At 48.9% G+C, this 14,281-nt stretch overlaps 1 protein-coding gene across 1 annotated transcript; it reads right to left on the reverse strand.

Moving 5' to 3' along the window:
* Nucleotides 1–706: 706 nt before the first annotated feature.
* Nucleotides 707–12,514, reverse strand: LOC134674849 (cyclin-dependent kinase 1). The gene is made up of 7 exons (XM_063533005.1): nt 12,095–12,514; nt 10,228–10,372; nt 8,807–8,941; nt 8,036–8,145; nt 2,842–2,955; nt 2,238–2,340; nt 707–910 (listed from the first exon to the last, which is right to left on the reverse strand). Exons 1-7 carry the CDS (start codon nt 12,241–12,243, stop codon nt 707–709), a joined length of 960 nt encoding a protein of 319 aa, XP_063389075.1. The 5' UTR covers nt 12,244–12,514.
* Nucleotides 12,515–14,281: the final 1,767 nt, after the last annotated feature.

The following is a 14,281-nucleotide window of genomic DNA, read 5'->3' on the forward strand; positions in this document are numbered from 1 at the left end:
CTGTCTCGCTTACACATGTCATTCCGTACGGAAAATTCCGTGCGTGTGCGGCCAGGCTAAAGATCGGTTTTCCTAGCATAGCGGTGCCGTCATATAGCGGCCGTCTCCTTGCTAAATAATACGGCTAAATATGGATGTCGTAATATTTGTATGGAGACGGCCGCTATATGACGGCACCGCTATCCTAGGAAACTAGAGCACAAGGCCGCTGTGGACGCATGCACGGCGAATACGTTTGATATACGCTGCTTATAGCATCACCTTTCAAAGAAACTTTGCTATAGTTTGTCAGAGGACTGTCTCATTTCAATCATAGACAGAGAGAATCATACTATCTTTGTCTTACACTAGTACTAGCACCCAAAAGAAAAGGATGAGTATAGTTTTCCTGGTTCTTACTGACTGACAAATTGGTTTGACCAACTATAACTTCCCGTGTGTGACGTTGTACGCAGCGTAGACTTATGCTCTGATTTCCTAGTATAGCGGTGCCGTCATATAGTGGCTATGTCAATATCCGGTATCCGGCCGGACATTGGCTACTTTAATATCCGGTCGGATAATGGCTACGTTAATATCCGCTCGGATAGTGGCTACGTTAATATCCGGCCGGAAAGAGGCTACGACAATATCCGGTCCCCGGCCGGATATTAAAAAAAGAACCAGCTGAATATCCGGTGCATCTCTACATGATATACCGTGGTGACTACGTGGCGACGGCGCTATTGACCGTGGCCGTGGCGTCCACACTGCGAATGGCGCCAGGCGCGTCGCGCGGCAGGCCGGGCGGGAGGCGCACGTCGCGGAAGTAGCGGTGGCGGCGCGCGTCCTTGGCGCTGATGCGCTTCATCGGGTCGTACACCAGCATCTTGCGGAGGAGGTCCATGCCCATCTCGTCCAAGTTTTGTACCTGAAGCACAGAATAAATCGTCAGGTGACAAGCAAAAGTCACTAATTACTAAAAAAAAATTAAACAAAAATCGACCTTCTTTTAGTACTAATATGGTTCACTATGGCTATGAACTTGTGGTGGTACTTAGTGACTTTTGCTTGTCACCCGACGAAATTATACAGTATTGCCGTACAGAAAGGAAACTTCCTACAAAACCGTTTACGTTTAACAGCGGTTCAGGGTCGAATCATGCTATCCCTTTGTAATATGTGGCACTATCCCTTTCGGCTATTTAGGGTTGTCAAAATTCAAGTGTTTATCTTATCTGTGGTCGTGCACACAAAAGGAAGTCAAGTGGTGCCAACCCTAATAACTGCTCGGAGCAATGCTGAGCCGAGTTTGGCCGAAATCAGGAGTTTCGCAATTGTATTTAAATGTAATTAAACGTATGATATGTAAAAAAAAAATATTACATGTGAAATGTAACACTTTCTTTTTGTAAATTTGATGTCCCCGACCTCTTTTTATAACAAAAAACCGAGCAAACAGGCATTTTTGTGCAGCAGTGTTCACGCGCGCGTCTGGACTCAGTCTAGTGAAAAATCCAAGTGCAACTAGTTTTATTACCCGCGCTAGATTAGATTGACGCGCTAATCTTGTACCTCGGCAGAGGGGAAATAGTGCGAATGCCGCCTCCCTTCCGTGTTGCTCGAAGATTATTTGTCATATTATCATTAGTCCTAATTCTGAACCCATTAACTTTTCAAGATTTTTGTAAGGTTATATCCTGAAAAGTTACGCGTTTCTAAACCAAACAAATTATGACTCACGAAAATGAACGAACAAACAATACATTATGAGTATTATGACTTAATGGGAAACAACAGAGACCCTGAACTGTAAGTAATCTACTCAAATTATGTTTTCTTATTTCCTGCCCATGGTATGTATACTATTTTGCTACTCAACGGAACCGGAAAGCGGCTACTTTGTGTAAACAACGCAGCGGGCCAATAGTTGACGCTATTCGGCCGTAGGAGAGAAAATTTATTTTACATACACAGAATACAAACAAATTTGATTTCTAATAAATTACACATTATTCAAGTTTGTTTTTTAATTTGAAAGCTAAAAATAAGAAAATTTTGAACCTAAACTATTTACCATCTGCGTTGAGCTTTACGGCGCAGCGCTACAAACATAGCTGAGCAGTGGGTACTCACGTGGTTGTGCAGGTTGAAGGTGTTCCAGTTGGGGAAGGTGGGCTTGTAGTCCGGTAGTGACGTCACGCTAGGCCGGATCTACGGCGCAGCGCTACAAACATAGCTGGGCAGTGGGTACTCACGTGGTTGTGCAGGTTGAAGGTGTTCCAGTTGGGGAAGGTAGGCTTGTAGTCGGGTAGTGACGTCACGCCGGGCCAGATCTCCTCCGTCGGTGTACGCAGCATCCTGCAACCATACACATTTTGCATTCAGGTTATATACCTAGGTCGTTTGTTTTAACACCATAAGTCCCAAGGACGTGATATCTATAGTCTGTCAAGCCATTTTCGTCAGTAGAAAAAGACGGCAAATTTGAAAAATGAGGGCGCGAAGGGTAATCGTACCATAGAAAATTTGACGTTCACGCCTTTTTGTACTGACAAAGTTGTTTGACAGACTAATCTAACAATTTACTAAAAAATATCTTTTTACTACTTTTCTCCTTGCACTATTTCTACATAGGTATATCTGTTTAGTCTGATGATTGACCGGTAAAGAATACCATTAGGCAATAAGTCAGCCATTTGTAAATCATTTTGTATTTAGTGCATTAAAATTTAAATAAATATAAATAATATAATATTCTTAGTTATTTTCTTAATTTGCCACTTTTTTACTGTTAGATCAGAATAGGCTACTCGTATAGAAAATATCTAGTGGGTTTAGGATTCCTAAAAACGACCTTACCTAAAGATTCGGAAAAGCTGGTCGATTTCAGAATCGCCCTGGAACAGAGGTTTCTTGGAGGACATCTCTGAGAAAATACAGCCGATAGACCACATGTCGACAGGGCAGGAGTACCTGGAAATAGAACACAAGAAATTTAAAAAAAACTATTTTAACATGGCCGCATGGGCTTGTTTCTTCAGCTTCTGCATATTTAGGGTTCCGTACCCAAAGGGTAAAAACGGAACCTTATTACTAAGACACCGCTGTCCGTCTGTCTGTCCGTCTGTCTGTCACCAGGCTGTAACTTGAGAATCGTGATACACCGTGTCTAGACAGTTGAACTTTTCTCAATTGATGTATTTCTGTTGCCGCTAGGACAAAAAATACTAAAAACTAAAGAAATATTTAAGTGGGGCTCTCATGCAACAAACGTTTTCGTTGCTTTTTCCGTTAAGTAAGGGTTCCGTAACCCTTAATGGTCAGTTTTGTAATTAGGTATTTAAATGCACCTTGAGAGATAACAGCTGACCCCGCCTATATAAGGCATCGCAGCCGTAGGCGAGTTTGCCTACCTGCCTCACCTACCGGTTCGTCTTCTGGTCTCTGAGGGTCTACCGCGAACCACGTTCGACGTGGTGCTCTCTGTCGCACTGTAAATTTGTACGTAAGTGTGACAGGGAGATAACACGTCGAACGTGGTTCGCGTTGGCCCTCTGGTCTCCCTGGTGTAGTAGTAGTAATGTAGGGGTAGGGTATTACGGCTCACCTCTGGCTGCCGAGCAGCACCTCGGGCGCGCGGTACCACAGCGTGACCACCTCGTGCGTGTACACGCGCACCGGCACGCTGGTGTTGTGTAGTGTGGGGTAGGGTATGGCTCACCTCTGGCTGCCGAGCAGCACCTCGGGCGCGCGGTACCACAGCGTGACCACCTCGTGCGTGTACACGCGCACCGGCACGCTGGTGTTGTGTAGTGTGGGGTAGGGTATGGCTCACCTCTGGCTGCCGAGCAGCACCTCGGGCGCGCGGTACCACAGCGTGACCACCTCGTGCGTGTACACGCGCACCGGCACGCTGGTGTTGTGTAGTGTGGGGTAGGGTATGGCTCACCTCTGGCTGCCGAGCAGCACCTCGGGCGCGCGGTACCACAGCGTGACCACCTCGTGCGTGTACACGCGCACCGGCACGCTGGTGTTGTGTAGTGTGGGGTAGGGTATGGCTCACCTCTGGCTGCCGAGCAGCACCTCGGGCGCGCGGTACCACAGCGTGACCACCTCGTGCGTGTACACGCGCACCGGCACGCTGGTGTTGTGTAGTGTGGGGTAGGGTATGGCTCACCTCTGGCTGCCGAGCAGCACCTCGGGCGCGCGGTACCACAGCGTGACCACCTCGTGCGTGTACACGCGCACCGGCACGCTGGTGTTGTGTAGTGTGGGGTAGGGTATGGCTCACCTCTGGCTGCCGAGCAGCACCTCGGGCGCGCGGTACCACAGCGTGACCACCTCGTGCGTGTACACGCGCACCGGCACGCTGGTGTTGTGTAGTGTGGGGTAGGGTATGGCTCACCTCTGGCTGCCGAGCAGCACCTCGGGCGCGCGGTACCACAGCGTGACCACCTCGTGCGTGTACACGCGCACCGGCACGCTGGTGTTGTGTAGTGTGGGGTAGGGTATGGCTCACCTCTGGCTGCCGAGCAGCACCTCGGGCGCGCGGTACCACAGCGTGACCACCTCGTGCGTGTACACGCGCACCGGCACGCTGGTGTTGTGTAGTGTGGGGTAGGGTATGGCTCACCTCTGGCTGCCGAGCAGCACCTCGGGCGCGCGGTACCACAGCGTGACCACCTCGTGCGTGTACACGCGCACCGGCACGCTGGTGTTGTGTAGTGTGGGGTAGGGTATGGCTCACCTCTGGCTGCCGAGCAGCACCTCGGGCGCGCGGTACCACAGCGTGACCACCTCGTGCGTGTACACGCGCACCGGCACGCTGGTGTTGTGTAGTGTGGGGTAGGGTATGGCTCACCTCTGGCTGCCGAGCAGCACCTCGGGCGCGCGGTACCACAGCGTGACCACCTCGTGCGTGTACACGCGCACCGGCACGCTGGTGTTGTGTAGTGTGGGGTAGGGTATGGCTCACCTCTGGCTGCCGAGCAGCACCTCGGGCGCGCGGTACCACAGCGTGACCACCTCGTGCGTGTACACGCGCACCGGCACGCTGGTGTTGTGTAGTGTGGGGTAGGGTATGGCTCACCTCTGGCTGCCGAGCAGCACCTCGGGCGCGCGGTACCACAGCGTGACCACCTCGTGCGTGTACACGCGCACCGGCACGCTGGTGTTGTGTAGTGTGGGGTAGGGTATGGCTCACCTCTGGCTGCCGAGCAGCACCTCGGGCGCGCGGTACCACAGCGTGACCACCTCGTGCGTGTACACGCGCACCGGCACGCTGGTGTTGTGTAGTGTGGGGTAGGGTATGGCTCACCTCTGGCTGCCGAGCAGCACCTCGGGCGCGCGGTACCACAGCGTGACCACCTCGTGCGTGTACACGCGCACCGGCACGCTGGTGTTGTGTAGTGTGGGGTAGGGTATGGCTCACCTCTGGCTGCCGAGCAGCACCTCGGGCGCGCGGTACCACAGCGTGACCACCTCGTGCGTGTACACGCGCACCGGCACGCTGGTGTTGTGTAGTGTGGGGTAGGGTATGGCTCACCTCTGGCTGCCGAGCAGCACCTCGGGCGCGCGGTACCACAGCGTGACCACCTCGTGCGTGTACACGCGCACCGGCACGCTGGTGTTGTGTAGTGTGGGGTAGGGTATGGCTCACCTCTGGCTGCCGAGCAGCACCTCGGGCGCGCGGTACCACAGCGTGACCACCTCGTGCGTGTACACGCGCACCGGCACGCTGGTGTTGTGTAGTGTGGGGTAGGGTATGGCTCACCTCTGGCTGCCGAGCAGCACCTCGGGCGCGCGGTACCACAGCGTGACCACCTCGTGCGTGTACACGCGCACCGGCACGCTGGTGTTGTGTAGTGTGGGGTAGGGTATGGCTCACCTCTGGCTGCCGAGCAGCACCTCGGGCGCGCGGTACCACAGCGTGACCACCTCGTGCGTGTACACGCGCACCGGCACGCTGGTGTTGTGTAGTGTGGGGTAGGGTATGGCTCACCTCTGGCTGCCGAGCAGCACCTCGGGCGCGCGGTACCACAGCGTGACCACCTCGTGCGTGTACACGCGCACCGGCACGCTGGTGTTGTGTAGTGTGGGGTAGGGTATGGCTCACCTCTGGCTGCCGAGCAGCACCTCGGGCGCGCGGTACCACAGCGTGACCACCTCGTGCGTGTACACGCGCACCGGCACGCTGGTGTTGTGTAGTGTGGGGTAGGGTATGGCTCACCTCTGGCTGCCGAGCAGCACCTCGGGCGCGCGGTACCACAGCGTGACCACCTCGTGCGTGTACACGCGCACCGGCACGCTGGTGTTGTGTAGTGTGGGGTAGGGTATGGCTCACCTCTGGCTGCCGAGCAGCACCTCGGGCGCGCGGTACCACAGCGTGACCACCTCGTGCGTGTACACGCGCACCGGCACGCTGGTGTTGTGTAGTGTGGGGTAGGGTATGGCTCACCTCTGGCTGCCGAGCAGCACCTCGGGCGCGCGGTACCACAGCGTGACCACCTCGTGCGTGTACACGCGCACCGGCACGCTGGTGTTGTGTAGTGTGGGGTAGGGTATGGCTCACCTCTGGCTGCCGAGCAGCACCTCGGGCGCGCGGTACCACAGCGTGACCACCTCGTGCGTGTACACGCGCACCGGCACGCTGGTGTTGTGTAGTGTGGGGTAGGGTATGGCTCACCTCTGGCTGCCGAGCAGCACCTCGGGCGCGCGGTACCACAGCGTGACCACCTCGTGCGTGTACACGCGCACCGGCACGCTGGTGTTGTGTAGTGTGGGGTAGGGTATGGCTCACCTCTGGCTGCCGAGCAGCACCTCGGGCGCGCGGTACCACAGCGTGACCACCTCGTGCGTGTACACGCGCACCGGCACGCTGGTGTTGTGTAGTGTGGGGTAGGGTATGGCTCACCTCTGGCTGCCGAGCAGCACCTCGGGCGCGCGGTACCACAGCGTGACCACCTCGTGCGTGTACACGCGCACCGGCACGCTGGTGTTGTGTAGTGTGGGGTAGGGTATGGCTCACCTCTGGCTGCCGAGCAGCACCTCGGGCGCGCGGTACCACAGCGTGACCACCTCGTGCGTGTACACGCGCACCGGCACGCTGGTGTTGTGTAGTGTGGGGTAGGGTATGGCTCACCTCTGGCTGCCGAGCAGCACCTCGGGCGCGCGGTACCACAGCGTGACCACCTCGTGCGTGTACACGCGCACCGGCACGCTGGTGTTGTGTAGTGTGGGGTAGGGTATGGCTCACCTCTGGCTGCCGAGCAGCACCTCGGGCGCGCGGTACCACAGCGTGACCACCTCGTGCGTGTACACGCGCACCGGCACGCTGGTGTTGTGTAGTGTGGGGTAGGGTATGGCTCACCTCTGGCTGCCGAGCAGCACCTCGGGCGCGCGGTACCACAGCGTGACCATCTCGTGCGTGTACACGCGCACCGGCACGCTGGTGTTGTGTAGTGTGGGGTAGGGTATGGCTCACCTCTGGCTGCCGAGCAGCACCTCGGGCGCGCGGTACCACAGCGTGACCACCTCGTGCGTGTACACGCGCACCGGCACGCTGGTGTTGTGTAGTGTGGGGTAGGGTATGGCTCACCTCTGGCTGCCGAGCAGCACCTCGGGCGCGCGGTACCACAGCGTGACCACCTCGTGCGTGTACACGCGCACCGGCACGCTGGTGTTGTGTAGTGTGGGGTAGGGTATGGCTCACCTCTGGCTGCCGAGCAGCACCTCGGGCGCGCGGTACCACAGCGTGACCACCTCGTGCGTGTACACGCGCACCGGCACGCTGGTGTTGTGTAGTGTGGGGTAGGGTATGGCTCACCTCTGGCTGCCGAGCAGCACCTCGGGCGCGCGGTACCACAGCGTGACCACCTCGTGCGTGTACACGCGCACCGGCACGCTGGTGTTGTGTAGTGTGGGGTAGGGTATGGCTCACCTCTGGCTGCCGAGCAGCACCTCGGGCGCGCGGTACCACAGCGTGACCACCTCGTGCGTGTACACGCGCACCGGCACGCTGGTGTTGTGTAGTGTGGGGTAGGGTATGGCTCACCTCTGGCTGCCGAGCAGCACCTCGGGCGCGCGGTACCACAGCGTGACCACCTCGTGCGTGTACACGCGCACCGGCACGCCGAACGCGCGCCCCAGCCCGAAGTCTGCCACCTGCGCACACAACACATGATGCTATGTAATAGGAAACATGAGCTCCTGGTTTATTAGCCGGGTCCACACAGAGCGACCATACGCGCGAGGCAATTTGTGCGCGAAGAAATCGCCTCGCGCGTATGCTCGCTCTGTGTGGACCCGGCTATTGGCGCGAACTAACAATGTCAGGCCACAAGATGGCAGACCCTCTGACGCACAAAGTTCCGACATGTTGGCGGTGGTGGCTATATTGACACTCGACAAAAATTGTACATGTACCTTCTTAAGGCTTACTATAAGCTTTTGTTGAGCACCTCCTATTAGGAGACCTCACGTGTATTTTTCTACAGTGAACGAAACTAAGAAAAAATACCTACCACATTGAGTAGATACTTTTTATCGGTTTCGTTAAACATAAATCTTCACTCCGCACTTCAAAATAGCGAGTCTATTTAATGAAATTTTGGAGCGCGTGGCCGTGACCGGTCGCTTGGAAAAATTTCAAAAAAATTCACGTGAAGTTATGTGGGGGAGGGGAACAGCCATAAACCTCACCAAATATCACCAAGGCGGAGGGGGTTCAAAAAGTAGCCGAAACCTCGCATTTGTGCACAACGCCATAAAAGCTCCTCGTTAAGGAGCAAAACATGTTGAGCAAGCATCAACTTTGTGAGCATACCTTTATGATGCCAGTCTGGTCAATGAGCAGATTCTGCGGCTTCAAGTCACGATGCAGGATCCGCCGACAGTGGCAGTAGAGGATGGCACTGTTGATCTGGTACAGGTAGCTCTTCACTATGTTAGGGCTCATCATCTGTTTACACAATAAAAGTAATGATCATGTTAAAGGTCTTGTTATTTGTTTCCCCAAGGTTTTGGGTGCGGGAATGATTTCGTGTAATTTTATTATACTTACTGCTGTGGCGCAACGAACTGAAGTGGATCTTGGCCTCTGGAGGCCAATTTTATTATAACTTTGTTTATTGTAAAATAGTTACCGGACTATAAATTAAAAACAGACAGTAATCTCCAAATGCGCTTAGAAATGTTAATATAGTTTTTGGTTTTACAGTTTTTACCTAGTACTACTAGCTTTCACCTGCACCCAAAACCCCAGAATATGTCTGATGTCTAAATGAGAACAAATGTATTTATTTAAAAATAGTTAAAATTTGAAATAAAGAGTCAGCTGGATGTTTAATAGTCATAGAATTACTTTTTAAATTAATGCATGTTAATTGTTGTTTTGAAAAGATGTGTCCTGCCGAGTTTTTGCCAGTTCCATATTGGAATATATCCTCCAATTAGGAAGGACTTAAATCTTGGATAGAGGTGTAGGGTTAGAGTCCATTTAGGTGTGTACCTTTATTTGACATTCATAAGAGCTTTCAATTCAATTCAATTTATTTATTTGTCGGGCTCAAAAGGGCTGCGGGGAAGAAGTGGCTCCAGGTTGCACAAGACCGTGACAAATGGCGTAAAATGAAGGAGGCCTACACGCGAAGGGTAGAAAAAGGCTAAAAAGAGAGAGAGAAGCAGGTAGTGTTACAAACAGGTGTTACATACCTACACATAATTAAGTGCCTACAAGTAACAGCCTAAGTAAATTAAGTGTGTGTAATATCACAGAATAAGTAATAGTATTATCATACAGAACGGCCATGCACCGCCCCGCCCTGACTCGCCCCACAACTGGCACGACATGAATCTGGCAGACTTCTGGCGTCCTCTCAGAAAAGCGACTTACCCGCACATACACAATGACGCGTGTATAACGCAAATGATTTTTGATGTATGGCTGTCCGCCCTGTGGTAATATGCCTACTTTAAAAATAAACTATCTTTATTATAAGGTCCAAGACCCGTCCAGTTTTGAAAAGCTCTTTCTGGTTGGGTGCGTCGAAGGGAGAAGAAGTAGAGGCAGGGCTCCAACTCGGTGGTCTGATGCCATACGCGACGCTACGGGCGTCAACATCCAGGGGGCAATACAGCTGGCCCAAAACAGGGGGGTTTGGAGAGCGGTGGTGAAGAACTGCACTTCTGATGGTCACAACCCTCAGCCTTGGGGAACCGACAAAGAAGAGATTATAAGGTACTTACCCTCCCGGAGCCAAGGGAGTCCATGTATTTCTTGAGGTCCATGGAGAGGAACTCGAAGATGAGGAACAGCCGGGACTCCTCCATGAGCACATCTTCCAGTTTCACAATGTTCGGGTGATTCAGTTCTTTCAGTAGGGATATTTCTCTGTAAATAACATTTGTGTAACAATAACAAGTGTTTATCAATAATGCCATAAATGTGACTTTCCACCACAGAAGGGTCCTTAGCATCAAGTGCAATAAGGTCTATAAGATGGCAATATATGTACTGTAGCTATAGTTCGTTTTTTTTAGCATTAGAAAAAACTTGCAAGAAGGTAAGCGATCTTAACATGTCTTTTAAATGAAATTTGCTTTTTAAAAATCAAAAACGATTACTTATGAAAGCAGAAGAATATGTTTGATCTTATTAGATTCATAATTGTTACATATTTGCCGTAACTTATTTTTAAAATGTGTTTTTCAATTAAAAGACACATCAAGATTGTTTAGAGAGGTGCTGAGAGTCTCGAGAAACTGGTAGTGATTGGTGGAGTGGAAGGCAAGAGAGGTCGCGGTCGCTCGCCAACCAGGTGGACTGACCAAGTTAGAGAAGCCACTTCCTCGAGCAAGTTCCATCAAGCAGTGACGGCAACAATGGATCGAGACCGATGGAGACAGCTGATCAAGGATGTGAAACCTAGTGATCACGATCCTCAGGAATGAGGAAACGACTGAAGAGAGAAGATTGTTTACCTTATTTCTAATGTTAAAAAAAACGAACAATACATAATGTACCATGACAGTAACTCTCTATTTCATATTCTCTTTGACGAAACACAGATTGGACAATGAAATTGGATAGGTGGAATACCACCCTTAGGTACCATCTGGTACCTTTTACAAAGCTCTAGCATTGTAAAGTTCCTTAACCGCTAGCCACATCAAAACTTACTAAGTTCAGTTCATTCATTCGGTTCAGTTTGTTTCTCTAATGGTAAAAAAATATTTTACAAGACAAATGCAATTATGATTTGTCAAAAGATTCAATATAGAATTGAATGGGAGACCTTTTTATAGGCCTCTGGGTGGCTAGAGGTCAAAAGAAGTAACCACTAAATACCAGTTATAAATTGAGGTCAGATGTTACAGTGTAATCACACTTTCCCTGACTTATTACTTTTACACATACTTCTGACATGGAAAATATTCTAGTTTTCCCCAGATGTTTTTAACCCTTACAGTGCCTAGCGCCCCATTTCCAATACAAAATGAACCCACACAGCGGGTTTTTAGCAGTGAATGTGTTAATACCTTGTTTCCTAGACCTCAGACATGTCCTGGACAAAATATACTAGGACAAATCCAGGGATATCATCCCATCCATCTAGATGGCAGGCAGTCCATCTGCCATCTGTCTAGATAGCAGTCCTACTACTGCAGATTTAAAAGCAAAGACGGTTGTGGTTTTTTTTTAGTTGAATATGAACTAAGTGTACATGGATTATGAATAAATCACTTCTCATTAAAATCAATTTTAATCATCAATATCGTTGTCTAAAAATAAACATAAAATTTCATGTCATTTCATAAGCTATTAGAAGAATACTTATGTCAGCTTAATCATTTAATCCTGCTTCATTTGCAAATTAAGCATAAACAAAAATATATTGCTTAACAATCTAATTCTAACGCTTATTACTAAAATAATTGTCTGAATTTTGTTGGATAAAATGATAGATAAATCCTTGAATTGAACAGGAAATGAAATGAGTTAGGTTAGGAAAACAAAACATGTATTTTCTACAGTTGCGTTTTAGATGCAGGCATTCGTAATACAACATTGTTCTCTGAATATATTTGATGTAACAACGGGAGGAAAACTAACCTGATCGCGGTAGAGGGTATGCCTTCATCATCTGCCTCCAACCTAATTTTCTTCATAGCCACAAACTGGCCGGTGACTTTATTTTTTCCTTTATACACTACACCGTAAGTACCTTCACCAATTTTCTCTATCTTAATGAAATCTTCCATTTTGCTAAATAAAAAATTCTAAGCCTATGAAAAAACGTTGTCAGCTTCAGATCTAGAGGCAAAGCAATAGATCTCTTTTAATTTTACGAGCACATGGATAATTTAGTACACAAACTCGATTGATCAAACTGCAATTCTATTTTTATGATTAATATCCCGCCAATTCTTATTGTTTCTGATAATTATTGCGGTAACGTACTCGAATAACGACTTCAAACGAAAACTTTTTAAAATTCTCTTGACGAGCAGTTGGTTTGTGTACGCTTAAATGTTACCATATAAACCGTAACAAATGCCACACTAATGATAGTGTTTGTACTTGTCATGGCTCACGGCTTAAATTATGAAATTTAGAGTGCATTTTAAATTTTAATGTAGAATTAATATCTAGAAATGAAAGATTATAAACTATTTTTATACGTATGCATAATACTACATTGGACAATTAATTTACCTCATTTCGATCCATTTTCGATCATAACCATACTGGCAATAATGTCTTATAATTCAATCCCTTTTACGCAGATTTTTTAAGTCATTAAGACCTTAGTAAGACAAAGACCTGTGGCCCATTTTATAAAGCTACAAGTTACAATTTACAAGCGGAAGTCTCTTTCTAACTCTGTGTGTTAGAACGAGACTTCCGCTTGTAAATTGTAACTTGTAGCTTTATAAAATAGGCCACTGCATGTCTGTTTTAGACATTTCAATTTGTATAAATAATAACGGTTAAAAATCCTGAAAGATTATTTGATCGATATTATACGGCCCGATTTCATAAAACCAAAAGTTACTTTTTTACAAGTTTAAGCTGGCAACACCGGGCAAGAAGCTCGTCATTGGTCGAGCAAGTGTCATAGTTGCTTGTTTTTCCGTTTAACGTCGTAACTTCGTCGTAAAATCGAACCGTGTGTATGACAAATCGTTACGATAATCGAGAACGATTTGTCATACACACGGTTCGATTTATCTGCACAGTCGGACTGCACAGTTTTATCGCAACGATTTATCGTTACGTATGTAGCCGGCATAACTTACATTGACTTATACCGACTTCGTCGACATCCGCATCCGCATGAGCTCCGCGTCGATTTTATGCGGATGCGGATGCAGATGTTGAAAATAATGCAGATGTTCCGCGGTTGCGGATGCGAATATTCGCAACATCCCTGCTCGGTATCAACTATATATTCACGTCGTATAATATTGCAGGTCATTAAAAAAGCGGCCAAGTGCGCGTCGGACTCGCCCATGAAGGGTTCCGTAGCAGCAAGTACATAATAAATTTGCGATTTACGATTTACGATTATGACGTATTAAATAAAACTACTTATATACTAGATCTCGTTCAAACCAATTTTCGGTGGAAGTTTGCATGGTAATGTACATAGGGTTGCCATACGTTCGGATTTGTCCGGACATGTCCGGATTTTTGACCCTTTGTCCGGATTGCGGCCGGACTTGGCATGTGTCCGGATTTTTAGGAATGACCTTATAAAAATAAAATGCGCGCCCGGGGAGGGGGCTATGGGATCGGGTGAAGGGAAAGGGAAAAGTAGATCCACGAAACAGTACACCACAGAGAGCAGCGCGCCGCCGGGGCGTCGTTCAAGCTATGCCAAATCTCTGCTACAAGAAATGTCCGGATTTTTAGGGTGATGTCCGGATTTTTATCAGGACTTTTAATTCTTCCATATGGCAACCCTAAATGTACATCATATATTTTAGAAGTTACAGGTGGGGGGGGGGGGGCACACATTTTACCACTTTGGAAGTGTGTCTAGCGCAAGCTATTCAGTTTAGAAGAAAACGATATTAGAAACGTCAATATTATTTTTCAAGACCTATCCATAGATACACCACACGTATGGGTTTGATGAAAAAAATTTTTTTTTGAGTTTCAGCTAAGTATGGGGAACCGCCAAAATTTATTGTTTTTTTTTTCTATTTTTGTGTGAAAATCTTAATGCGGTTCATAGAATAGGTAGATCTACTTACCAAGTTTCAACAGTATAGTTCTTATAGTTTGGGAAAAAAG

Source organism: Cydia fagiglandana, chromosome 20 (genome assembly GCF_963556715.1).
Source record: "Cydia fagiglandana chromosome 20, ilCydFagi1.1, whole genome shotgun sequence".
Lineage (NCBI taxonomy): Eukaryota > Metazoa > Arthropoda > Insecta > Lepidoptera > Tortricidae > Cydia > Cydia fagiglandana.

Bases quoted from the DNA above. Each gene is read 5' to 3' on its own strand.
- LOC134674849 (XM_063533005.1), bottom strand. From the start codon at position 12,243: ATGGAAGATTTCATTAAGATAGAGAAAATTGGTGAAGGTACTTACGGT. The intron at 8,942-10,227 runs GTAAGTACCTTA...TTGTGTAAACAG, and splicing joins ACTCCCTTGGCTCCGGGAGG to ATGATGAGCCCTAACATAGT. The intron at 911-2,237 runs GTGAGTACCCAC...TCTGTGCTTCAG, and splicing joins CCTTCAACCTGCACAACCAC to GTACAAAACTTGGACGAGAT.